Source organism: Anguilla rostrata, chromosome 9 (genome assembly GCF_018555375.3).
Source record: "Anguilla rostrata isolate EN2019 chromosome 9, ASM1855537v3, whole genome shotgun sequence".
In the NCBI taxonomy this organism is placed as follows: domain Eukaryota; kingdom Metazoa; phylum Chordata; class Actinopteri; order Anguilliformes; family Anguillidae; genus Anguilla; species Anguilla rostrata.
Genome location: NC_057941.1, coordinates 27,037,705 through 27,060,451, shown reverse-complemented (window position 1 = coordinate 27,060,451; position 22,747 = coordinate 27,037,705). Strand labels below are relative to the sequence as shown.

At 43.5% G+C, this 22,747-nt stretch overlaps 2 protein-coding genes across 3 annotated transcripts; one reads left to right on the top strand and one right to left on the bottom strand.

Annotated features, from left to right (window-relative positions):
• The first annotated feature begins 954 nt into the window (after positions 1 to 954).
• Positions 955 to 8,532, top strand: nle1 (notchless homolog 1 (Drosophila)). Its single transcript, XM_064351448.1, has 13 exons — positions 955 to 1,080; positions 1,832 to 1,972; positions 2,216 to 2,433; positions 2,891 to 2,970; positions 3,081 to 3,157; positions 3,804 to 3,901; positions 4,612 to 4,804; positions 5,363 to 5,498; positions 6,323 to 6,369; positions 6,553 to 6,755; positions 7,611 to 7,770; positions 7,873 to 7,943; positions 8,061 to 8,532. Exons 2-13 carry the CDS (start codon positions 1,838 to 1,840, stop codon positions 8,071 to 8,073), a joined length of 1,431 nt encoding a protein of 476 aa, XP_064207518.1. The 5' UTR covers positions 955 to 1,080; positions 1,832 to 1,837; the 3' UTR covers positions 8,074 to 8,532.
• A 746-nt stretch (positions 8,533 to 9,278) lies between these two features.
• Positions 9,279 to 17,368, bottom strand: slc25a1a (solute carrier family 25 member 1a). Of its 2 annotated transcripts, XM_064351451.1 has the most exons (10): positions 17,271 to 17,368; positions 16,926 to 17,153; positions 16,082 to 16,189; positions 15,646 to 15,745; positions 15,325 to 15,463; positions 14,692 to 14,776; positions 14,092 to 14,196; positions 13,474 to 13,589; positions 12,200 to 12,273; positions 9,279 to 11,445 (listed from the first exon to the last, which is right to left on the bottom strand). In XM_064351451.1, exons 2-10 carry the CDS (start codon positions 17,122 to 17,124, stop codon positions 11,331 to 11,333), a joined length of 1,041 nt encoding a protein of 346 aa, XP_064207521.1. In that variant the 5' UTR covers positions 17,125 to 17,153; positions 17,271 to 17,368; the 3' UTR covers positions 9,279 to 11,330. The 2 variants fall into 2 exon arrangements, with proteins under 2 accessions (XP_064207521.1, XP_064207520.1); XM_064351450.1 differs by having other exon boundaries at positions 16,926 to 17,327.
• Positions 17,369 to 22,747: the final 5,379 nt, after the last annotated feature.

Below are 22,747 nucleotides of genomic sequence, written 5' to 3'. Positions count from 1 at the left end.
TTGAAAGGAAGGATGATTTCTGTTAAATTAAAACAATGCATGTACACCCATGTGCATGACTGCCTTGCCGCATGCTTTATTTATATATTTAAGGCCAGCGCTCAACAGTGAATATTCAACTTTATGTCTGAATTCAACTCTTAAATGCCTATTGGGAATGGGAGTCTCATCCACTTGATCTGGGATTTTTTTAACCGACTGTCCTTACTACCATATTCCTGGGTGTACTAATTTTCCACATTTGTGTTCTTCAGCAACCAAGGTTCACACAGAACAGACCAAAAAGCGGATAAGCCTGTATTCATCCAGCTGAAGGGGTTTCGAGTTAACCCTGATTTTTTGTGTCCAACATTAAGTTGGCAACCAACCCAAGCACCAACAGCAAAGTGTTTGGGATTGTAAACACAGCGGGTGAAAACATTGAACATCCCAGTGAACTATTGCTATTGTTAAGTTGACAGGTTAAGTCTTTGTTGGTGATCTATCACCTGCTACATTCTAAATTAGAAATGCATCAAGCTGATACATTAGGAAGCCCAAGGCCAAGAAATATATACAACTGTAAATACATAAATGTAAAAATAAAAATGTCCTGTATTCCAAGTACCAAAACTGATTAATAAAGTAATGTAATGTGTCTGATGTTGACATTCATTTACATTTACACAACAGGGTTCACCTTTGTTTTTCACTGACCAAATCTACAGGTGCAAAATGCAATACGAACAAAGGGGAAATATGTATGAATGTACAGATGGACGGATGCATGAATTGTTGTCTTTTGAAATCAATGTATGATGAGAGTTGAACCTAATGACAAGTTTGCTGTTCTGGCTGGACCATAAAGGCATATCTAATTACTTAAGAATAGTTCGCTTTAATTTACTGTCAAAAAATTCTACACTTCCCAATGATTCAATCAAAACTCCTATTTCCACTAGAGGGCAATCTCGTCTTTGTTGCTTCGGTTGCTTCCGTCTGTCGCTCTACTTTGTCGTCACTGCTATGTAATCATAATGCGCTCTCCTGAAATAAAAAAGAAAACACGTGTGATACTTGTCAACTCAAGACAACTCTAAGGCAAGTTAATCATCCAATTTACAGAATGTTTCCTTTATAATACTTGATATTGTTGATATATCCATCCGTGTCAGATGTTGCTTATGCTCTCGATTTAAGAATCCTCCTGTAGACGTTTTGTAGTAAATAGTGTACTTAGCTAAATTTAAGGTTCGCTCTAGCCACCTAAGCGAATCTGTATAGTTCATTAACTTCTGCTTATGTGGCCGTCAAACTTCGTGCTATTTTATTTTAGCGATGTTATTCCAGATTCAGCTAACATAGCTTGTCAGATGATTCCCGTTAACCTAGGTGGCTCCTTTGACGCGTTGATCGGTTAAAAGTCTTCAGCTAAAAAATGCTACCTGGGAAGCCCAAACAGTGCATTTTCAGTTTGTGGTTCTGCTGACTAGCCACATTCATGGTAAAAAAAAAAAAAACAGTGCTAGACTTAGAGAGAAATTGTTTTTAAACAAATGTATGTTTATGAATCTTTATATAATCTTTTAATATGCTGTCGTTTTTGTATGAACATATGTTCACTGTAATGTAATGAGTAGAAAAGGTTCCACACAGAAGTCAATCTTGCTGTTACAACTCATACTACATTTTTATTTAGGTGACATTATTTTAGAGAGAGCAGGGACCCTAATGACAGTGGTTTGATTTATTGAACAGATATCATTGAGTATGCCTTCTTCACTTTCAGAGGTTGTGTTTAAATCTGACCCAACCCCTCAGGAACCTTTTTCGCTTGTTGGTTGTGTTCCAGGTCAGGATGAGTGAGGAGGCAGAGCGTTTGTTGATCCAGTTTCAGGATGAGGGTGGCGAGGCCTTGGGGTCCCCCTTTGATGTCCCGCTGGACATCACCCCAGACAAACTGCAGCTGGTCTGTAATGCACTCTTGCAGAAGGTACGTGGCCACCGTTACAAGGCACTGGGCCTGTTACCAGAGCCATTCCATTCAGAATGTTTGAACTTTTAAAAATCCAAAATGGGAGGAGCTACCATTTACTCACCAAAGTGTAATCATTGTTTTTCTGTGGAAAAGGTTTTATTTTGATTGGTTCAAACAGGCCAGATTACCTGGAATCACAGTTATCCGTCGCTGGCCCTCATGTTTTGCGTCCCCCCCCCCTCCCCCCTTTCCCGCCAGGAGGAGCCGGTGCCCTTGGCCTTCTTCGTGAACGAGGCGGAGATCGTGTCGTCACTCCGTGTGTGCGTGCAGGCGCTGGACCTGGAGACGGAGCGGGTGCTCCCGGTGGTGTACCAGCCGCAGGCGGTGTTTCGCGTGCGTGCCGTCGCCCGCTGCACCAGCTCTCTGCAGGGGCACACGGAGGCCGTCATCTCTGTCGCCTTCAGCCCCACGGGGAAGTAAGTGTCGGGACTGGGGCTGAGGCTGTGGCTAGAGGGCTTATGGCTATTTATGGGCTAGTGCTGAGGTTTCTGTGCTGTTCACTCTCAAGGGGGTTAAATGAGAAGCCTCTTTGCCTCATAACCCCCCTCCCTAACCTCAATTGACATCTTCATCCAACAGCCATTACAGACTGCAGTACAATGTCTATTTAACTGTGGTGCATATTGAAGTATATGTAAATGAGGTTGTGATATACAAGACTTTTAGCCTTTGGCTACACTTTGTAATTTCATAATTACTGTGTGTGAAGTCAACAGTGGAAAATGTTGCAAAACATATTAACATGGAATTGGGGTGTAGTGCCATTTAAGGTGGAAAGTAAGGCGCGTGAATGTACGTGCATGTACCTGGTGTGCCGCGATGGTTTTAGCTGCAGCGTTTGATCTACAGCTGCTTGCGCTGCGTTGTCTGCAGGTACCTGGCCAGTGGTTCGGGGGACACGACGGTAAGGTTCTGGGACCTGACGACGGAGACGCCGCACCACACTGCCAGAGGTCAGTGCGTAGTTCACCGGCGCTAAACGCCGTCGCTTTCAACGCCGCGTGTGGACGCCTGTTGCATTTCTGTTCCTGGAGAGGCGGTGACATGGGAGTCTCTCTTTCAGGACACACTCACTGGGTTCTCTCAATCGCCTGGTCACCTGACGGCAAGAAGCTAGCCTCTGGGTGCAAGAACAGCCAGGTGTGTGTGTGGCCGTCTCGCCCCCTTCTCAGAACAACTGGAAACTGCACTAATTAACAGTAGAATATCAGAATGTGCAGTATAGGCCAAAACTATTGGGCCACCTGTGGTTTTTAGAAGAAGAATTCAGTTACTATATATAGATTAATTGAATAACAAACCAAATTATAAACTTTTATTTTCAATGTCTACCTACAATAACACAAAAAGAGGAGTTTTACTTAAAAATATTATTCCACTTTATATGGATATTAAAGCTGTAAACTCATTTACTGATTTCACTATTTGATTTAATATGGAGTGAAAGAACAGAAGGTAGCCAGCACTGCAGCAAACCTGCACTTGAAAAACATAGCGGTCTCTGACTACTACATGTTCAGGTTTATGAGGATGTCTGTAGCTGTATGTACAGAAAGGTGTATGAAGACGTCTGTAGTTGTATGTACAGAGGTTTATGAGGATGTCTGTAGCTGTATGTACAGAGGTTTATGAGGACGTCTGTAGCTGTATGTACAGAGGGTTATGAGGACGTCTGTAGCTGTATGTACAGAGGTTTATGAGGACGTCTGCCCGTGTATCCACGGGGGTGGGAGGGCGTGGCCTGAGTAACCGGGTTATGGTGCTGTCCCCCCCCCCCCCCCCCCAGATATTCCTGTGGGACCCCAGCACGGGCCAGCAGGTTGGGAAGACCCTGACGGGACACACCAAGTGGATCACATGGCTGTGCTGGGAACCCCTGCATCTGTGAGTGTTTTGAGCATGTTCAGTTCTTTGTTTCCTTTCACTGGGGTATAGGAGAGCAAGAAAAGGTTAGTAAGAAAACCTGAATATAGAATTAAAATCATGGGGTTTGTGCTTTATTTATAAACTTACTGATTGAAATATTTTGTTTATTTATACATATATACTCTCAGTGCCTACTTTTATTAGGTGCAACTGCTTGTTAACGCAAATAGCCTGCTCTTCCAAACAACGAATCATGTGGCGGCAATTCAGTATGTAAAGCATGCAGATGTGGTGAAGAGGTTTAGCTGTTGTTAGAATGGGTGAGACATGTGATCTAAGATCACATTCTGATTAAGAATGTTGCCTCATTCTTAGATTTGATGCTATGATTAATTTACATTTGATCATATGGTGTCCATACTGTGGTTGGTCTTTCTGTCTTTCTCTCTGTTCACATCTCCAGTCCTCTGCCTGTTTCCCTCCAATCCTCTGTTTCTCACCTTAAACCAGTCTGTCTTTCAGCATAAAAAGTCTCTTGCTCCTTCCCTCTTCCTGTTTCCCCTCCTCTGTCAGACTTGTCCTTCCCCACCCTAGGTCAGTCTCTTTCTCTCCCTTTCATTCTCTCTCCCCCTCTCTCTCCCCTCTGTCATACTGCCATGTTGTCTCCCCCTCCCTCTCTCTCTGATTCCCCCTCTAGCGTACTGATTCTCCCCCTCCCTCTCCTCCAGTAACCCGGAGTGCCGGTACCTTGCCAGTTCCTCTAAAGACTGCACGGTGCGGATTTGGGACACGGTGTTGGGCCGCAGTGATAAGATCCTGACGGGACACACTCAGTCAGTCACCTGCGTGAAGTGGGGCGGGGATGGGCTCCTCTTCACCTCCTCTCAGGACAGGACCATCAAAGTGTGGAGGGCCAAAGATGTAAGGGTGGTCTGAGAGAGAGGGAATGTGTGTGTGTGTGTGTGTGTGTGTGTGTGTGTGTGTGTGTGTGTGTGTGTGTGTGTGTGTGTGTGTGTGTGTGTGTGTGTGTATTGTTTCATGTTGTGTGCTGTCGTGTTGTGTCAGTTCTAGGGAAACACCAGTGTGTGCTTTCATGTATGTGTACCTGTATGAAATCATGTCACTTTAGAAACCACCACATCTATAGTGTGGCTTCTAACGACTTTCTTAGTGTTTTACTTATTCAATGTGAATTTGTATTTTGTAGAACAAGGTGTACCAGAGGTAACTGTTTCGGAGGTGTATGAGGGTAACTGTTTCAGGGGTGTAGAAGGGTAACTGTTTCAGGGGTGTATATCTAGTACCTGTTTCAGCAAGCACAGTATAACTAGTACCTGTTTCAGTGAGCGAGTGTCTTTTTGTTTGTCCTGTCCGTTTAGTCTGTGCTGCACTAGTGTCTCTGTGTTATGTGTCAGTTTCAGGGAGTGAAATGCTGGCCATGAGTGTGCTTCAGGGTTTCTATCACGCTCTGTGTTTCAGGGGGTGCAGTGCCGCACCCTGCAGGGCCACGCCCACTGGGTTAACACTCTGGCACTCAGTACCGACTACGTTCTCCGGACTGGAGCGTTCGAACCCGCAACCGCCACCGTCAACGCCCAGGACCTCCCTGGATCGCGTCAGTGCCGCCTTCACCACTATGTAGCATGCCTGGTTGATTGACTGATTGACTGAATGATTGATTGAAATTCTTTATTGATCATTAAAATACAAGTGGCCCCTCTGGCCAGAGATGCCCCAGATACAGAAATCATCAAAAAGATAAAAACACAATAAAGCCCAAAGGCTTATTTACGTTATGGTCCTTTTTTGGGGTGGGGGGGGGGGGGGTATGGAGGGTGTTGAAGGGGCATCATGAAAAGGCAGCCAACAGGCTTCTAAACATACATCATTTCATTTAAAAAGAAAGATCAATCACAATACAATGTATAACAATATTAATCCATAAACATTCCAATTTACAGTTCAGGTAAAGTGCTGTACTGGTCCCAAATTCCTCAATTGAAAAATACCTGGAACATCATCCTAATAAATATTCAATCACAAATCTTCCAATCGCAATCAACAATTAAATCCATGCAATCATAACAATATACAATGCAGATAAAGTGCTGTACCAAGAACATCAGCCTAATAACTACTGTTCCATGCTGCTCATTTCAGAGGGCAGACGGCCACTCAGCCATTTTTTCAGTGAGGACTTAAGGCTAACTACAGAGTTAATCATCTTCATGCTCATTGGTAGCCCATTCCACAGAATGGCAGCTGAGTACAGGAAGGTGTCCTTCCCCATACAGCTCTTGAACCTAAAGGGAACCAGACCAGTTGTGCTCCTTCATCGATGTGCGTTTTGTGTGTGTTTGTGTGTACATATTCATGGGATGCTATTTTAAAGACATGCCTTCGTCGGGCTCAGAAGGAACGTTTGTGTGTTTTCTGCAGTGGAGGAGCTGAAGGAGAAAGCCCTGCAGAGATACAACAGTGTGAGGGTAAGTGTGCTGTTTGTGTGTTTCAGTTTGTAATGGTGCGTGATGTGAGGGTATAGAGTGCACATCGATGTCAAACATTTTCTCCCTCCCTCCTCTTCTCCTCTGTCCTGTCCTTGTTTCTCTCCCCCTCCGTCTCTTCTCTCTCTCTCTCTCTCTCTCTCTCTCCCCCACGCTGTCTCTCAGGGCCAGGGGACGGAGCGGCTGGTGTCGGGCTCTGACGACTTCACCCTGTTCCTGTGGAACCCCGCGGAGGAGAAGAAGCCGCTGGCTCGCCTGACGGGTCACCACGCCCTCATCAACGAGGTGCTCTTCTCCCCCGACACCCGGCTGCTGGCCAGCGCCTCCTTCGACAAGTCCATCAAGATCTGGGACGGCAAGACGGGCAAGTGAGTGACGCGCTTCCTTGCGCCAACACCTCTCTGAACACCAATGCCATAAAGCGCTGCCCAGTGATACTTAATGGCTTCAGCTGTCTGACTGGTACGCTATGAAAGTAAACAGCCTAGGTTTTCACTCGTTAAGACAAGCTTAAGACGCGCCCAGTTTTGCTGGTTTATGAATGCCATGGATGCACAATCCTTACACCAAAGGCCTTTTACCAGGAAAACAAAGTGAAATGATAAAAGATACTCAACGCTTGTGGCCACATATAGACTGACGACATTCACATGAGGGTACAAAGCATTGTACCCCTATAGAAGTGCTGCTTTGAGCCTCTCCCTGCGCCTTAGTCCCGAGTTCATGTGACGTCACTGAGCAACTTAGCACCTGGACATTTTTAGTCTCAAACCGTTCAAAATAAAAGATCACCAAATGTTACTTGGGGTGCTACTCGAAATGGGTAATAGAGGGGTGTGGACATTGTCGTTGGGCTTGTTGTCGTTCGATTTACTTACCGTCAATTGAAAAGATGGGCAGCCTGCAAAAGAATGCCGTGTGGAAGGATTTTGAAAAGCTCAATGAAAACACCGATCAGCGCAAAATGATCTGCTCTGATTCAAGTGTGTTCTCATTAACGTCGAACAGCTAAAAAGTGGTTAGTCTGTAACTGCCTATTAGGACAGCAGCTAGTTGACGGTCAGAAATATGTGTGATTTACGTCCCTGCTGTGTACACTGCCCTTGCTTATGACGGAGAGCTATAAACCGGGCAGGTAGAGGCTGGTAACATGGCGGCTTTTGCTGTGTGACTGCCTGCGCTTGGCTCTGGAGGTGCTTAGTGTCGGGGGCTGTGTTCCGCAGGTACCTGACCTCCCTGAGGGGGCACGTGGCGGCCGTGTACCAGGTGGCCTGGGCGGCCGACAGCAGGCTTCTGGTGAGCGGAAGCAGCGACAGCACCCTGAAAGTGTGGGACGTGAAGACGGGCAAGCTGAGCGTGGACCTGCCTGGGCACGCCGATGAGGTGAGCGCCCCCTGCTGGTCACTGCCAGGCTCGGAGGTCTGCCCTCTTTTTATTGGGCCATTTCTGACACTGAAACCTGTGTGTGTGTGTGTGTGTTTTAAGGTCTTTGCTGTGGACTGGAGTCCAGATGGACAGAGAGTAGCCAGCGGTGGGAAGGACAAGTGTCTTAGGATGTGAGTGACTTCAGGTCCAGTTTTTCTGACAGGTCAAAATATCGAAATGTACTTTCCCAAGGCCATTTTGTTCAGCTCTGTTCTGTTTTGACTTCACTTCCATTTCATTTTTCCCAGATGGAGGAGGTAGCCCTTCTGCAGCTATACACACCCTGTGAAAACTACACCTGCCCAACGCCTTGCAACCTGGCGTCGCCCTGCATCACAAACGGAGTGCCAAGGGGACTCTGGCCATTTTTAAGGAGCACAGAGTGAACCTTATCCTTTTACCTTCAATGCACCTCTCTGCCGAGTGATAAAGACCTTCACTGCCTGCAAGTCAAGTCATGTGACAGTCAGAGGAGGTGAGGGTAATCGAACCACTGCTTCTCACCGATCACCTTACCTTAATCCTTACTGTCTCTGGAGGTTCTATCTTGGAAATAGATATGGATCTTTGTTTTGTCTTGTGTAAGTGTCTCTCTGTATTTACTCATTTTCTGAATAAATACAGATCAGATGTGGGCTCCCCCATTGGTCCCCACTCCTCATTCCAGTTTTGAATAAATGCAGACTCCAGTTCTCTGGGGTCTTTGAGAGTCACAAAGTATTTTTCAGCTTGACAGAGCTTGTTACACATGTGTAGGTCTACTGATATCAGACTTGGCTGTGGATATAAAATGTCATTAAAACGTCAATGTCAAGTGTAATGGTTATGACAAAGAATCAAAGAAAAATATTTTGACGCCTTTTTTTTTTTTATTTGAAAATTTAAAATTATTTCTTATCTTGGAAGCAACAAAGTCCTCATTCTGCCCACTAGAGGAAGACTTGGTTTTATACTAACTAACATGGCATTTTAACATATCAGTCGTGACTACTGGGCTGCTAATCAAATGTAATCTTCAAGTGAGTGCAGAGAATTGACACCCCCGTGCCTGGTATACTTTACATCAAAAGGAGATGTTTTTCCTGTTCATAAATTTAAAAAAGCATCTTTAACATGTGGCTTAATACCCAATTAAAATGCAAGAAAGAATTATTGCACCATGTCCTAAAGGAGGTTAAAGGTTTTTATGTGACTAAAAAGTCATAGTCTTCTTATTAAAAATATAGTGCAATGTTGAGGCCAAACCAGGAAACGGAATGAAGTTCTGTGCTCAAGCTTCATGAGAGATGTGAGGCCGGTGGCATTCAATCCTAAAGAACATACTGGGTGGGAGATTAGAACAGCAAGTCATCAGACGTTTTGTGTAAACATAGCTGGTGTATTATACAATACTACGTCCCTTTCTGTGAATTCAGGACTGCTGTGCACATGGCTTATTGGTCACTAGCAGGAATGAGTCAACACAATACAGGTTTTTCAGTTTATTCAGCCATTTCAGTCCTGAAGTTGTACACTTCAGATCCGGGTGAAAATGAGGATATGTGGAATACATTTCAGAGGCTTGCACTTGTTGTAAGGCTGCTGGCGGAACACAATTGGGCATTTCAGTCAGGAGGCGAAAGAGTTCAGCGGATATTCAGTTTTCTGCATTTCAGAGTTCAGCAACAACTCCAATTCTCCGTGTTGTGTAGATTTTTTTTAAAATTTTCACAATCCACAAAATTAGCATTTAATACATTTAATCATGGGTTGTCAATCATGTGAACAGGTTTTTACTTAATGGAGCACAGCGACTTAATGGTAACGTCATTATTACTGACAGTGCTGCGTGCTGAAATGGGGAAATCCGCATATTTTCTGAATTTTTTCATCCCTGTTCAGTACTGAAGCACACAAATACGTTACAAGATCCAGACGTTGCTGGACAAGTTTTATCCACACTGCATTCTGCACAAGATTTTGCACAAAAACTGTTAATAAAGCAAAGGACACAATCCTAGAAAGCCACTGTCAACTTTTTTTTTCATTTTGTGTAAAATGGCAACAGGTGGTGGAGCTGGCCACGCCCGTGCAGGTGTTGGGTAGACTGCTAAAGGCCACATCAATGAAGGCTTTGCACGAGGCTGTGAATATTTGGAGGAGTGAAGTTTCCTTCGTCTCTCTAAAGAATCAGATGGTCTTATCTCTAAAGCTGGGATGGGCAGTCGTATTCTTTGGAGGGCCCAAGTTCTGAAAGCATTCAAAGGTTTTGGCATACTGCCTTCATCAGTGAAATGACTCTTTGTGCTGATTACAGGCTTGGGTATATAAGACTTCTGTGTCATCGCAGGTGCACAAGCTAATTTGAGAAGAACTACCAATCTGAGCCTCTGTTTTCAGTTAGGCTATTAGAGAACGCTCAACTCGTGGGAGCGATTCCAAGAAGTAATCCCACAGGCTGAAATAGTCGCGCAGTCAATTTCCTTTTAAAATGTACTTTCCAGTTAGGACGTGATGTTTACCTGGAACAGCAGGGTGTCTGACTTACTAACCAAATTAACTCCAGTGAACAGGTGGAAGCAGAGGCAGACCAGAAGCCAGCATACGAGCTGAGACGACTCATCCCAGCTCTAGAACATTCCAGTAAAAGCTTGCACTCATGCGTTTAGCTGCACTGGCTTCAGAACAGGACAAGCCCTTGGAAAAAACCAACATTAGATCAAAAGCAACATCTAGAATTCATGTCAACATTAACAGTTTTGCCAACACCTCTGAACACCAATGCCATAAAGTGCTGCCCAGTGCTGCTTAATGGCTTCAGCTGTCTGACTGGTACACTATCAAAGTAAACAGCCTAGGTTTTCACTCGTAAGACATGCTTAAGACGCGCCCAGTTTTGCTGGTTTATGAATGCCATGGATGCACTCGTCATGCATGGAATTCTTACACCAAAGGCCTTTTTACGGGGAAAACAAAGTGAAACGATTATAAATACTCAACGCTTGTGGCCACATATAGACAAATGACATTCACATAAAGGTACAAAGAATTGTGCCCCTGAAGAGTTTTTAGTCTGGTGGGGTGAGTTTAGTGGCTGTTAGCACTAATCTCGGACCTCATATGCACATGTGCTGATAAGTACTTCTCTGTGGAGCGGAGTAGACTCCCACTGCTCAGTTACTGAATTACTTTGTAAAAGCCTGGTGAAGTTGAAGACACTTGGTGTGTGGGGTGGTTAAGTTGAAAAAGACACAAAAGGAAACCGTGCTCGTCAATCTATCGCACATCTCCCTATGTTGAGTTAGAAAAACTTGTTAAATCGTTGTGCGTACAAACATGGCTACTTTCCCTCTATAACGGTCTAGCCCCCGTCCTTCTCTCACTCCCTCTCTCATCTCCCTATCCTTCTTTCCCCTCTCCCTCCTACCCACTTCCCTCACTCCCCGATCATTCTCCCCACATCTCCTTCTCTTCTCTGTCTCTCGCTCTCTCCTTCGTCCACTCTCCCTCCCGTTCTCCTCTCTCCCTCAGTGTTTTCTTCACTCTGTCTTCCAGACGTTGTTCAGCATCTTGACAACCTCCTCGTAGATGACGAACACTATGGCCACGTCCAGGCACACTCTCCCCAGTCGTGGGACTGTGCCCTTGTAGAACCTGCAGAAGAATCCCACGCAGGAGGAGGTTAGAGGATAGCTGTTCTCAGAACCCAGACCCTCAGATCTCGAGACTCACTCACCTTCCTGTCTAGGAACAGTCTAGTCACGGGTCAGATTCTCAATTAGGCGATTTGCAGAAATGTGATGCATCTCGTGCACACCCCCTCTCACTGCTCAACCACTTCCTTGCATCTCAGTTTTTTAAACTGCCACTTTTGAATCTCCTCCTCCTGCTTAAACCTGTCTTCTCTGCTTTGCAATTGGTTTGAAAATATTGATGGGCAGGTTAAATGTTCTTTCTTTCGTCTTTTCCACAACACTTACAGCTGAGAGTTCTAAGCCTGGCACACAAAGCAAGGGTAGCTGTTAGTCGTTCCCCAATAGAGCACATGGAACAGGAATCTGGAGTATTAATTTCTGATAAAGATCATGCAGTCTGATTGGTTTTAGCTGGTTTTAGCCAGCATTGAGTTATACAGGTCTGTGGTTGAATCTCGCCCTCCGATTGGAGCCCTGCCCTGCCTAGATTACTTCCCGGTTCATTAGAAATAACAACTGACCATCGGGTTATTGGCAAATCACAACTTTGGAAATTGGGTGTACTTAGATCAGAATGTCAGCCTATTCATTATGGTGTTCGGTTATGAGCCTGACAGTTCAGGCTGTGGGGCAGCAGCGGGTGTGTATATGCTTGTATCTATCTGTGGGTGTGCATTGTGTTTTGGCTGGAGGGGGCCAGTTGCAACACTCACGCTTGTGGCCCCTCATTGCGCAGTATCTGGAAGGCACAGTCCACAGTGTTTCTGTATCTGTGAGCCTCCAACCCCTTAAAAAACAAAAAGCAAATTATTCAGAAACAGACACACACACCAGGGATAGACCCTATTTTTTTCAGACCTCCAGGTTACTGATTGCGCGTGACCAAGTGTAAAATGCTAAAAAAAAAAAGTTTCATTAGAATTGAAGCATTTCTTTTTTAAGATTACCTCAACGTGCATATTCCATGAAGTGCAAAAGGTTTTTCAAATGGTTTTAATGTAACCAGCTGAACTAGTACTTTCCCTGAACGAAATGTAAATCTTGTATTTCACTAGGCTCCTTTGGGTCATTTCCCCATGGATCAGCACCCCCCTATTGAGGGGGCAGCTTCAATAATCAGGTTCACTCGAGAGTGAAGTAGTCAGTGCCAGGCTAGAAATGCTGATCAGGTGCTCTTTGAGCTTCCTCTACAGATAACTGCTGGTTCACTTTGGACAGCTGGCAGCAACACATCTGCTGTGCTGTGTCTGTGGGCATGGATTCCATATTGAATGCGAATTCCGAAATCTGAGAAAAACCTGCTGTATTTTTGTGCAAACCACAGGAAAATCTGAAGCGTGGGCTAAGTCTTATTTTATATTGCCTCAATTTAGCTGATGCCGTTGGCCAAAGTGACTTGCACCATAAACAACAAATGCGCTAAAAAAAATCATTCCCAGTAAAAGCGTCCTTTAACTCCACCTCTCTTTTTTATCATTATTTTCACTTTCTACAACACCAGATGCAGTGTTGTTCTAATGTTTCCCTTCATTGTGAAACTGTAGAAGCACTGTTGCAGTTTATAAGCTTAAATTCTTAAATATGCAAATAATTCTAGGTTTGGAATTGTGTCCAGTTATTTTCTCTAAACCACTGTATGGCGCATTTTCTCCATGTTAAATAAGATGAGCTGCTACACAAAGATAAGGATGTACTGTGGAGTGCAGTACGTGCTTTAGTCCTTGCTCAAGGAGAGGCTGGAGGCTTGTGTTAATTTGAACTAGAAACATGCGCTTCGCTTAGGTGCTCATTTTTAAGCATAATACTATCTCCACACTTACTGACCCAAATGGGGCATTTGTTTTCCACATTGTTTAAAGTCAGGCATTCACAACCATTTATTTGTGTAAGGTCAGATCGGGGTCACTCTCGCTGATGCTCAGCTGACCACGTCGCCACATTTGTTGGCCCGGGGCCACGACCGCCGTCGAACCGCACACGCACACACCTGCATCCTGGTCTTGACCACGTCGAGGGGCGTGTTCCCAAACACGCTTGCGGCCCCAGCTGTCGCTCCGAAAGCTGCCGTCACCACGGGGTGCATCTCGCGTGTGGGGTCGTCGCCTAGGGGACACGACCTGTGGTCAAACTGCGGATGTCTGTGTCTCCTTCTGCACGCATGCTCCTGTTTTCATGTGCAGGGCAGGTCCATTGACTGAAAATTACTTGCGACCATTTGCACTACGGTTTATGTAGTTATGTTGTTTATATCCTCCTAGTTTGACTTAGCATAGGTTAGGTCAGAGTAATGTTCGCTGTGTGAACTGGACTTAATGTGTTCATGGCTATGAATAACATAATAAGTATTGTACCTTATCGGACCTGCGTTTTGTAGTTGTTACAATGACCTTTGGTATGAATTTATTGTACGTCACTTTGGATAAAGGGTCTGCCAAATAAATGTAATGTAATGTATATAGCATCTGGTACCCCCAGCCCCCTCCATTGGCCTTTACTGCTCTCACCAAACAAAAGGTATACATGAATAGAACAGAGACCAAAACAGATCTAAATATATAGCACAGCCATTTTAGCTCCCTACTTTAAATAAAGTAGCCACCCCTACCTTTATACCAGTTGCGGAGCAAGTTCATGACATAGAAGCGAATAGCCTGGTTGGAGCCTTGTTTCAACACTGTTGCTGTCAAGCCCTGGTAAGTTCCTCGGATTCCTAGGAAATGGAACGTTTCTTGTCACACACTGGCAACACATGCGCTAAATATATTTCCAGATTTTCCCCAGGTAATTAGGAATACTGATTTTCAGACCTTAAATGTCTCCAGGGGCCACTGGTATTTGCTGTTATTACTGAACATTCTGTCCCGCTATCAGCTGTTGTGTAACATCATTTGATTTTGCCCCCCCCAATATAAATACTGTGATTGGATTTGGCTACTGCACCATATAACCAGCACGCATATTGATAAAGAATACAAAAGCTAATCTAGAGTCAGGGTTCCCCTGTTCACATTATAACTTGCATTACATTACATTGCAATGCATTGCAATCAGAAGTGCAAAACTGACTCCACATCAGCACTCCTACTTTGAGGACTTTATAAATATGGACCTAGAAAGCGAGCGTTTTTTGCAAAGCAAAAATCGAAGAGTAGAAATTAATATCCGTTTTTTTTCCAGTGCCCGTGACTTCACAAATGCTTCTTACCTTGGGCTTTGATGATCTCCCTCACGCCATGGAAGAACCCCCTGTAACGTGGCTGCAGGGAACACTGATCATGAATGAACTTCACCTGAGAGGGGGAGAAAATGAGAATGATTATAAACCTTATACAGCATAATTTGAAACGCTCATCTCAAAGCACTTCACAATATTACAACACATAAAAGGGGAATACACTTACACATATTTTAAAAAAATCAAAATTCACAATATATTAATAGGACACCACCTGTATTCATTTTCTTAAATGGATGTGTTATTTAAGTTTATTGTGGTAGTAATATATACCAAATATATTCATTTCATGATCCTTTCACAAATTCTGTCAACGTCAGCAAAAATGATTCGCAAGACTGCAATGAACCATGGGAGCTTGAGGCAAGAGAAACACACACACAAACTACTGTAGAATTCATCAGGCAAATGCAGCTCACTGTTGTACATTATAAACCTTCTTGGCTACAAGACTATTGACAATAAAAGGAAATTATGTGGTCACTGCAAATGTGACCAATCCCAGAAACAGACCAAAATGTCTGGAAATTAGGACCGCAGACACAGGCCGTTCACAGCTGGGAAGGACACAGGCAATGGTGCTGTTGCTGCCACTCTGCTCACCTTGACGGTCTCCATGGGACAGACCACCATGATGGCCTCAGCCACGCCCGCCCCAAGCCCGCACAGCAGGCTGCGAGTGTTGTCCAGGCGACCATTAGCATCCCGCATGGGGTTGCTTAGCAGCTCAAAGGTGCCAAACCTGGAGTGGGGGTCGAGCACAGACACTAAGAAGCAGAGTCCGTGGCCCTTCGCAAATACGCTGAAGTACTGTCCTCCCTCCCTCCCTTCCAACTTGCTTTTTGTGCATTTGTCTTAATGTTTTGTCTTTCAAAGAGCACATTGTTTGTTTGTGTGTGTGTGTGTGCGCGCTTTGGGCCTTACCGGACAGCAGCTTTTGGAATGGACCCATACAGCAGTGAGCTAAGGCCTCGGTATAGACCCCGCAGACCGTGATCCTGAACTGTCAGCCTCACGCAGTGTCCTACAGTTGGGGAGACATGGAAAGGTTGGGGACACATGCATGCACACACACTGATCAGCAGGGTTGGACTCCATTTTCAATTTGGTCAATTCATGAAATGAACTGAAATTCAATTCATGACTATTTTTTCAAGTCATAAATTGAAGTTCATTTAATTTTCTGAATTGACTTAATTGAAATTGAGCTCACCCCAAAACTGCTGTTTAGGCCCAAGTATGTGGTCTGCCTATTCAATGTACATAGAGAGCCACAGTTACCCCCTCAGTCTCTCCCCGTGCCAATTCATGTGCTCCACCCCCCCAAACCCCCCCTCCACTAGCCTTTAACTGCTCTCACCTATTCCCCTGTATCTGGGTGGGTTGGCTCTTTCATCCAGCTGCAGCTGTGTCTTCACATATTCTGTGGGGAATGTTATGCAGATCTCAATGCCCCCTGCGATTCCACCTGTGAGTACATGAGAAAAGATTATATCCTCCAGGTCAGAACAATGACTGTACATTCAATCTGCTGTGGGGTTAACGGTACTGTAGTTCTAAAATACAACTCCTGTTTTAACTCCTGCTTGGCAATGACTGTTCCCAGAAGCATTCTGTTGTTATCACTGGTGAAAATTTGGCTGCAAATAGAAACGAGTATAACTATTAAACTAATACGGTACTCTTAACTACAACCCCCACTCCCTCCCGTGCAAGAATAAAGAATGGGCGTGACGCTGGTTTAGAAGCCAGTGGAAGGTATGCGAGCAATGCGCTCCTAAAATTACAAAAATAAAACAGGGTCTGCAGTGCAGCTCCTCGTGGGCAATGTAGCTTCCGATCAATGATATGTTGTGGAAGGGTGTTAATGCACTGAAATTGTATATCATTTGGCAATGCAAGAGTACAGGTTAGCTTCAACAGCGGCACACAGACATTTCTTCATGCAATTAGCTTCGTTACAATTCCGGTACAAAATATTTGACATCTCAGTGGCTAGCTATGTAGCTAACTCTGGATATATTGAATTTCACTATCCTTAGTCTTTGAATAAAATTCTGAATAATAGGATAATGCCCAAGATGTAGCTTAGATCATTCCACGCACCTCATTGGTCGCTGTATGAAGTGACTTGCAACCGTGGCGACAGACTGCGATTATTTGGTTTGTCTAGGCGTAGGGAAACAAACAATCAAAGAACATACCTGCTAAAATTGCTTTCCCTGGATGTGTTATCTTTCTCCCCCCGATCGCCGCAGCTGATAACGTTCTCTTTGGCGAACCCCATGTGTAGATTTCCGGGGAACAACACGACATCACCGCGCCAGACACAGCACACAAACGGGGGGATGGACTCTGGGTCAATGTAGCGGGATGCGATTGCTGGGAGCATCTTCGTCTCATACTAATGCGATCACACGGTGCTTCGGACACTGAAAACGGTTTACATAAAGACGACATTACGTGTATAATAGATAAATATAACAGATTACTACTCAAAGCAAATTGTATTCAATGAATGACGACTTAAAATTGTGGACCAAAACTACCTGGTCAAAAACTTAGCGACCGCACAATCACAGATTCTGTTGTTGAAGCGGGAAGTCATGAATATTACATTAGGACATGTCATGAGGACATGTCGACGGTCCAATCTATTGGCCCAGTTGATTGTATTCACAATCAGTTTGTTTAATATTAATGAAATAGATGACCAATTGCATTACTATATTTATCAGTGTATCCAATGGAGTCTGTCTGACTTCGACGACACATTTTTCATTGGTCAGTGTTCTTGAAATGTAAATAATTGTATTGGCTATACAAGAATCAGGTGGCATCTTATTAGACGAGACGGGTGTGCAGATTTAATGTGCATGTGTAATTTCACTGGTCTAACTGTGAGAGGTCTCTTACCGCAATGGATGGGGTGTATATATTGGGTTAGATTAAGTTAGGGACCTGAAGAATGTCGCTCATGCGCAGCCTTTGAATATAATTTGGACAACAAACATCAAGCCTTCTCAGCAAATGCAGTCAAAGACGACGCTGAATTAGTTATAAAAGTAGTTTTTTATTATTATTATTTTTAAAATCAGGCCAGGGTTTCGTGGAAATATATAAGCCTAACACCAATAAGACATGGTTTGGGTTGCCTAGCTAGCCATAACTAAATCCCTTTTCAAGGAATTTACTTTTAGGAAAGTATGAGTCTTTTTTCTTTTAATTGAAAATGTTCCTCATCATTTTTGTTATGCCGGTTATATTAATATCCTAACATTTTCTTGACTCTGTTGGTGTGAAATAGTAAAATTTTCTGAAGAAGCAATGTTTCCACCTGTAAAACTGTAGCTGTTTCCAAAAGTAACTAATAATGTCCAGCAGTTGGACAAAATAATAATAACATCTAACAAATATATGAATATCAAACTAAGTAACAGACTATAATGAGTAGGGTCACCCTTTGCCTTCAGAACAGCTTTGTTCCTTCTTGGAATGATAGTTTTGAACTGTCTGTAGTGGGATATTGGATCATTCTTCAAGAAGGAAATTCTCTGGTTTTTTGGGAAATGAAGGAGGAATAGTGGCCCTGCCATAAATACCAGATTTGTGAAGTTCACAACACACAGGTTTTCTTGAGACTGGGTCACAGAGGTGTTGATTCAATTCTTTGCTCGTTTTTAAGTCCGTAGTTGTGCAGTGATCAACTGTCCTGTTAAGTGTCCATCTATCCCTGTTGGCAATTTGCAACTTACAACCGCTGTTTCTCTTTGTCAATGCAGTTTGTCAATTTTCTGGCATATGTTGCCATCATTTTTGGCACTGTTCGCATTGCCGAAGTAAATTATTTTGCAGCTGATGCACCGACAATTCTGGCACTATTTGGATCTCATGTTGCATTAAACACCCACATCAATGTGCTCATTGTGAGACCTCATTTTTAACTGACTTGTACTGCTAATTTCATTCTTTTACAACTTTGTTCCTGTTAGCTGACATAGTTAATGATGTTTCTGAATATATTTCTGAATGGGCAGTAACTGTACAACTGGTCAAAAATTAATTATCATTTCTATCAGTCCAAGGAGTAGCCAATCTGCACTATATCATAAGCATTCTGCCTCAGCTTATTCTAATTGATTGTAGGAACCTCTGTTTGGTTGGTAATTTGCAAACTATTAGTTAAACAGCCACACTTGTGTGGTTTTATGACACTTACTAATATCATTAATTTAATGCCTTGGTAGCATTTAGTTTATGTATCTTGTGTGTGATATTTTAGTCAATTAAATGACCATGAATAATTGAGTAATTGCTGCCACAGAAAGGGAACACTTAAGGACAGAGAACTGTAATGGAGTTTCAGAATTAACACTGGTTAAATGGCTCACAGCCATTTCTGCAATAATAGGAACCTGCTACTGTTGATACATTTGTACAAATGTCTGGTAGCTTTTTAGAATCTGTATTAAGATGGTACTGAGTTCTGTTGTGGCCCAAAAACCCATAGCAACTGCAGGTATCCAACCTTGGCTATCTAAGGTAATGGTGGTAAAAAAAAACAAACAAACAAAAAAAAAACATATTTTAATACCAATTGCAATTTATTAGCAAAAAAAAAAAAATCTAATATAACAACTTGAACCATGTAATAAATAATGCCAACCATTTTGTAAGGAAATTTTTGTATACAATATTCCAACATTCAGAAGTTATGTCCTACAGTAATATTATTTTCAAAAGTGACTACAACAGTGAGAAAAAAGTATCCCAAAATCAAAATTCTATTGCACAATGGAACTATATTACAACTGTATATTCGTGTTTCAAAGTAGTTGTAGTTTTTAAAACACAACAAAACTACAAGTATCAAAAAATGTTATTAAATAATGTAATTTATTTACATTATTTAAAGGACCTGAGTACTGTATTATTGAACAAGACGGGCTTTGTTGTCTGCAGTGTTGAATGTATTAATCTCACTAGAGTTCATGGTACGCTGAACTTTCTGATTAATGGATGGATCAATCAATGTCTTTCAAGGGATAACAAAGTCACAGATTGAAAAAGACCGCCATATTTGTATAATACCTTTTTATTTCTAATAGCCACTTCTGTCCTGTCTCAGCATAGATAAGGTGAAGTTATATATTGTATAATAGACTAACCACATGTCCAGCCCTCAATTTCCTTTTGCCTTCCATTTTGGTTAGCTACAGGAGGATTTGGTTAGTAATGGTTACTGATGCTGTATAATAGTAGCTTATGGCGGGTTGTAGAATTTGGAATGTGTTAGCTTCACCGGAATACTGGATACTGTCAGCATTAAGGATACAGAGTTGACCTAAAGATATGGATAGATATTCAAAGTCAGGTGTATTCTTTGCTGAGGTTTGTTTGCATGTATGTTAATGTCGCTCCTCTTCACCCATTTGGTCTGGTTTGTTGTCCTGTAAGAGATCAAATTAAAATATTTATGATTATTTATAATTCACCATTCTGTGTCATATAGTTAATGTTTTTTTAGGTATTTGCATAACCACTGCACCTACTAGACCGGACTGCATACTGTGTAATGTGTGAATTTGCAAAACCTATTAAAAAAATAAAAGTTCCTTATTTTGGACCAGACCTCACGATAATTGGTGACTACAAGAGTTTAAGAGTTTATCTGTAATGTACTCATACTAAACCAAAAGTAAATACACACCATTTCATCTGTATGGCTTCAGCTGATTCACTTTGCTTCTTTACCACAAGAGGTTTTCAGGCCTTCAAATACTAGGCATTTGGTCTGGAAACAGAATAGGAGGGTGATGAGAGTATGGGGGGAGAGAACAGCAAACTGCTCAATCCCTGTTTGGTGAAGTCAGATCTGAGACATTTGACAAATGACTAACAAAAAAGACAAGAAGGACAACAGTTCTGGGTGTGGATTGGGCTGTGGGTGGGTGTTGAAGGGGCCTTTTTTCAGACTGCCACTGATGCTAGATTTTAGCCCACTGCCATTTTGCAAATAGTTGCTACAGCAGTCCACTGGTGGCAGGGACATTCAACAACTATTTCTCAGGCTCATAACAGCCAGTTCTTACCCAAGCTACCTCGTTTCAGCTGTCCGCTAGCAGACTGCCATAGTGACGATTAGCAAAATGCCGATGGGCTGGCAGTGGGCCGCTAGTGGGGCACTGTGCCCTTAGTGAAAGCACGCACTGCTCCAGTCTCTCTCTGTGCCGTACCTCGTGCCACTGCAGAGTGTCCAGTGGGAGCGCCAGGTAACAGTGCGGACAGGCGCTCATCTGATCCCCGTCCTCCAGCCTCCTCTCCCTCCTCAGGGGCCCCTCACACCCCCACAGGGGGAAAGGCGTAGATCGGGCGGAGTGGGCCACTCCAAAGTGAGGCCTGGGGTCCTGCTGGTAGCTGAAGCGTTTTCCTTTAGGGGGCAGTCTCAGGGACTCAAAGTCCAGCTGGAGCAGGTAGAGGAAGGAGGAATTATGCAACCACGACAAAAAGGCGAATGGAAAAAGGCCAGGGACCACAGTGAGTCTTTGTGGCAGGTGACTGCAGGACCGTGTAGTTACCTGGAGTTTCTTTAGCGTGTCTCTGGTCAGGGACTTCATGCAGTACCAGCATGGCTCTGGAATCTGCCCTGCCAGAGGCACAGAAAAACAGAGGGCAAAGTGAAACTCCTGTCCTCAGTAATAATGGTGGGTTTGTGTGACAGCACAGATTTTATAAACAAACCAGACAGCCAGCTTCCCTTCCTTTTGCTTAAAGGGGTAGTACAGTATTTTATTTCAGTTTTTGTGTGCTATGAAGGGTACTTCAGATATTTGCAGTAGAATCCAATGACCTTTCAGCTTTACAATGGTTTTTATTCAGGGGTTTGTGATCTAAACCTAGAAAATACACTTCAAGTAAGTCAAAACAACTTTTACGTGATTTTATGCCTCTATTATTATTATTATTATTATTATTATTATCTATTGAAAATATGTCCTGAAATGGGAAGTTGTCAATATAGCTGAAACACTCTTCTGTTTCATAGTCAGACATAATGGTGGTTTCAGTTTCAATTTGTAGGTAGCTTGTGTAACATTAGACAAGCAACTGCATGAACAGGCAGGCTAGACCTTGGCCAGACCAGCTACATGTAAACCATGCCTCCCTGGTCCCTGGGAGAGAAGAGCTTGTGCCTCTTGTGAATTGAGAAGGAAGGGAGTACCATCGCAATATAAAAATTCTATTTTATATTTAGAATTATGAATAAAGGCTATGAAATTAATCTGTTTATATGTACAACCTCTGTTTCAGAAAACATAATGTTACAGAAGCAAGCTGTTTTGGGATATCTCATTAAAAGCACACAGACCACAACCCTTAATTCCCCTATATCAGTCCCTGTACAGCAGTAAGTGTCAACCATATTCAGGTCTTGAAAAAGAAACACTTTGGGCCAATCAAAAACAATGAACGATATAGTTTTTAAAAACCCTCAAAGGTGAACTCCCCAATTAAAAATAGGTGGTTCTAATTAGCAACAAGAGATTCTAGATCCCAGTCAATTGTAAATGTATTGAATGGGGGTCACATCCTCTTAATGGATTTTCAGATGATAGATCCACTTGGACCATTCAGTGGTAGAGTCAGATGCTTCATTTGAGCCCCTTCAAATAAAGCATCTGACGTTGCTCTGGAGTAATACTAGCACACAGTAATACCAGCAGGTTTGTGTAAAAAGTGGCCGAACTCGCACGCGCGAGCAAGGCGCTGGTCTCCCTTTCCCTGTATCAGGAATCAGCCCAACCTGGGGGGACGCTGCCCCCCCTGAGGCTCTGAATGGTTGAGTGAGGAGAGGCCCAGGAGGGCCGCCCGGCGGCAGGCTCACTCTGCCCCCCCTGAGGCTCTGAATGGTTGAGTGAGGAGAGGCCCAGGAGGGCCGCCCGGCGGCAGGCTCACTCTGTGGACGGCGTTGGGCTTCGGCGCTGTGATGGTGGGTGTGGTTTGCGGCGCCCTGCGGTGGCGCAGC

Excerpts from the sequence above, each read along its gene's own strand:
- nle1 (XM_064351448.1), top strand. The coding sequence starts at position 1,838 with ATGAGTGAGGAGGCAGAGCGTTTGTTGATCCAGTTTCAGGATGAGGGT. Across the intron at positions 3,158-3,803 it reads CTGGGTGCAAGAACAGCCAG|ATATTCCTGTGGGACCCCAG; the intron begins GTGTGTGTGTGG and ends CCCCCCCCCCAG. Across the intron at positions 6,370-6,552 it reads AGAGATACAACAGTGTGAGG|GGCCAGGGGACGGAGCGGCT; the intron begins GTAAGTGTGCTG and ends GCTGTCTCTCAG.
- slc25a1a (XM_064351450.1), bottom strand. The coding sequence starts at position 17,181 with ATGTCGTCTTTATGTAAACCGTTTTCAGTGTCCGAAGCACCGTGTGAT. Across the intron at positions 13,590-14,091 it reads GCTCCGCAACTGGTATAAAG|GCGACGACCCCACACGCGAG; the intron begins GTAGGGGTGGCT and ends CGTGTCCCCTAG. Across the intron at positions 11,446-12,199 it reads CGCAATGAGGGGCCACAAGC|GTTCTACAAGGGCACAGTCC; the intron begins GTGAGTGTTGCA and ends ATTCTTCTGCAG.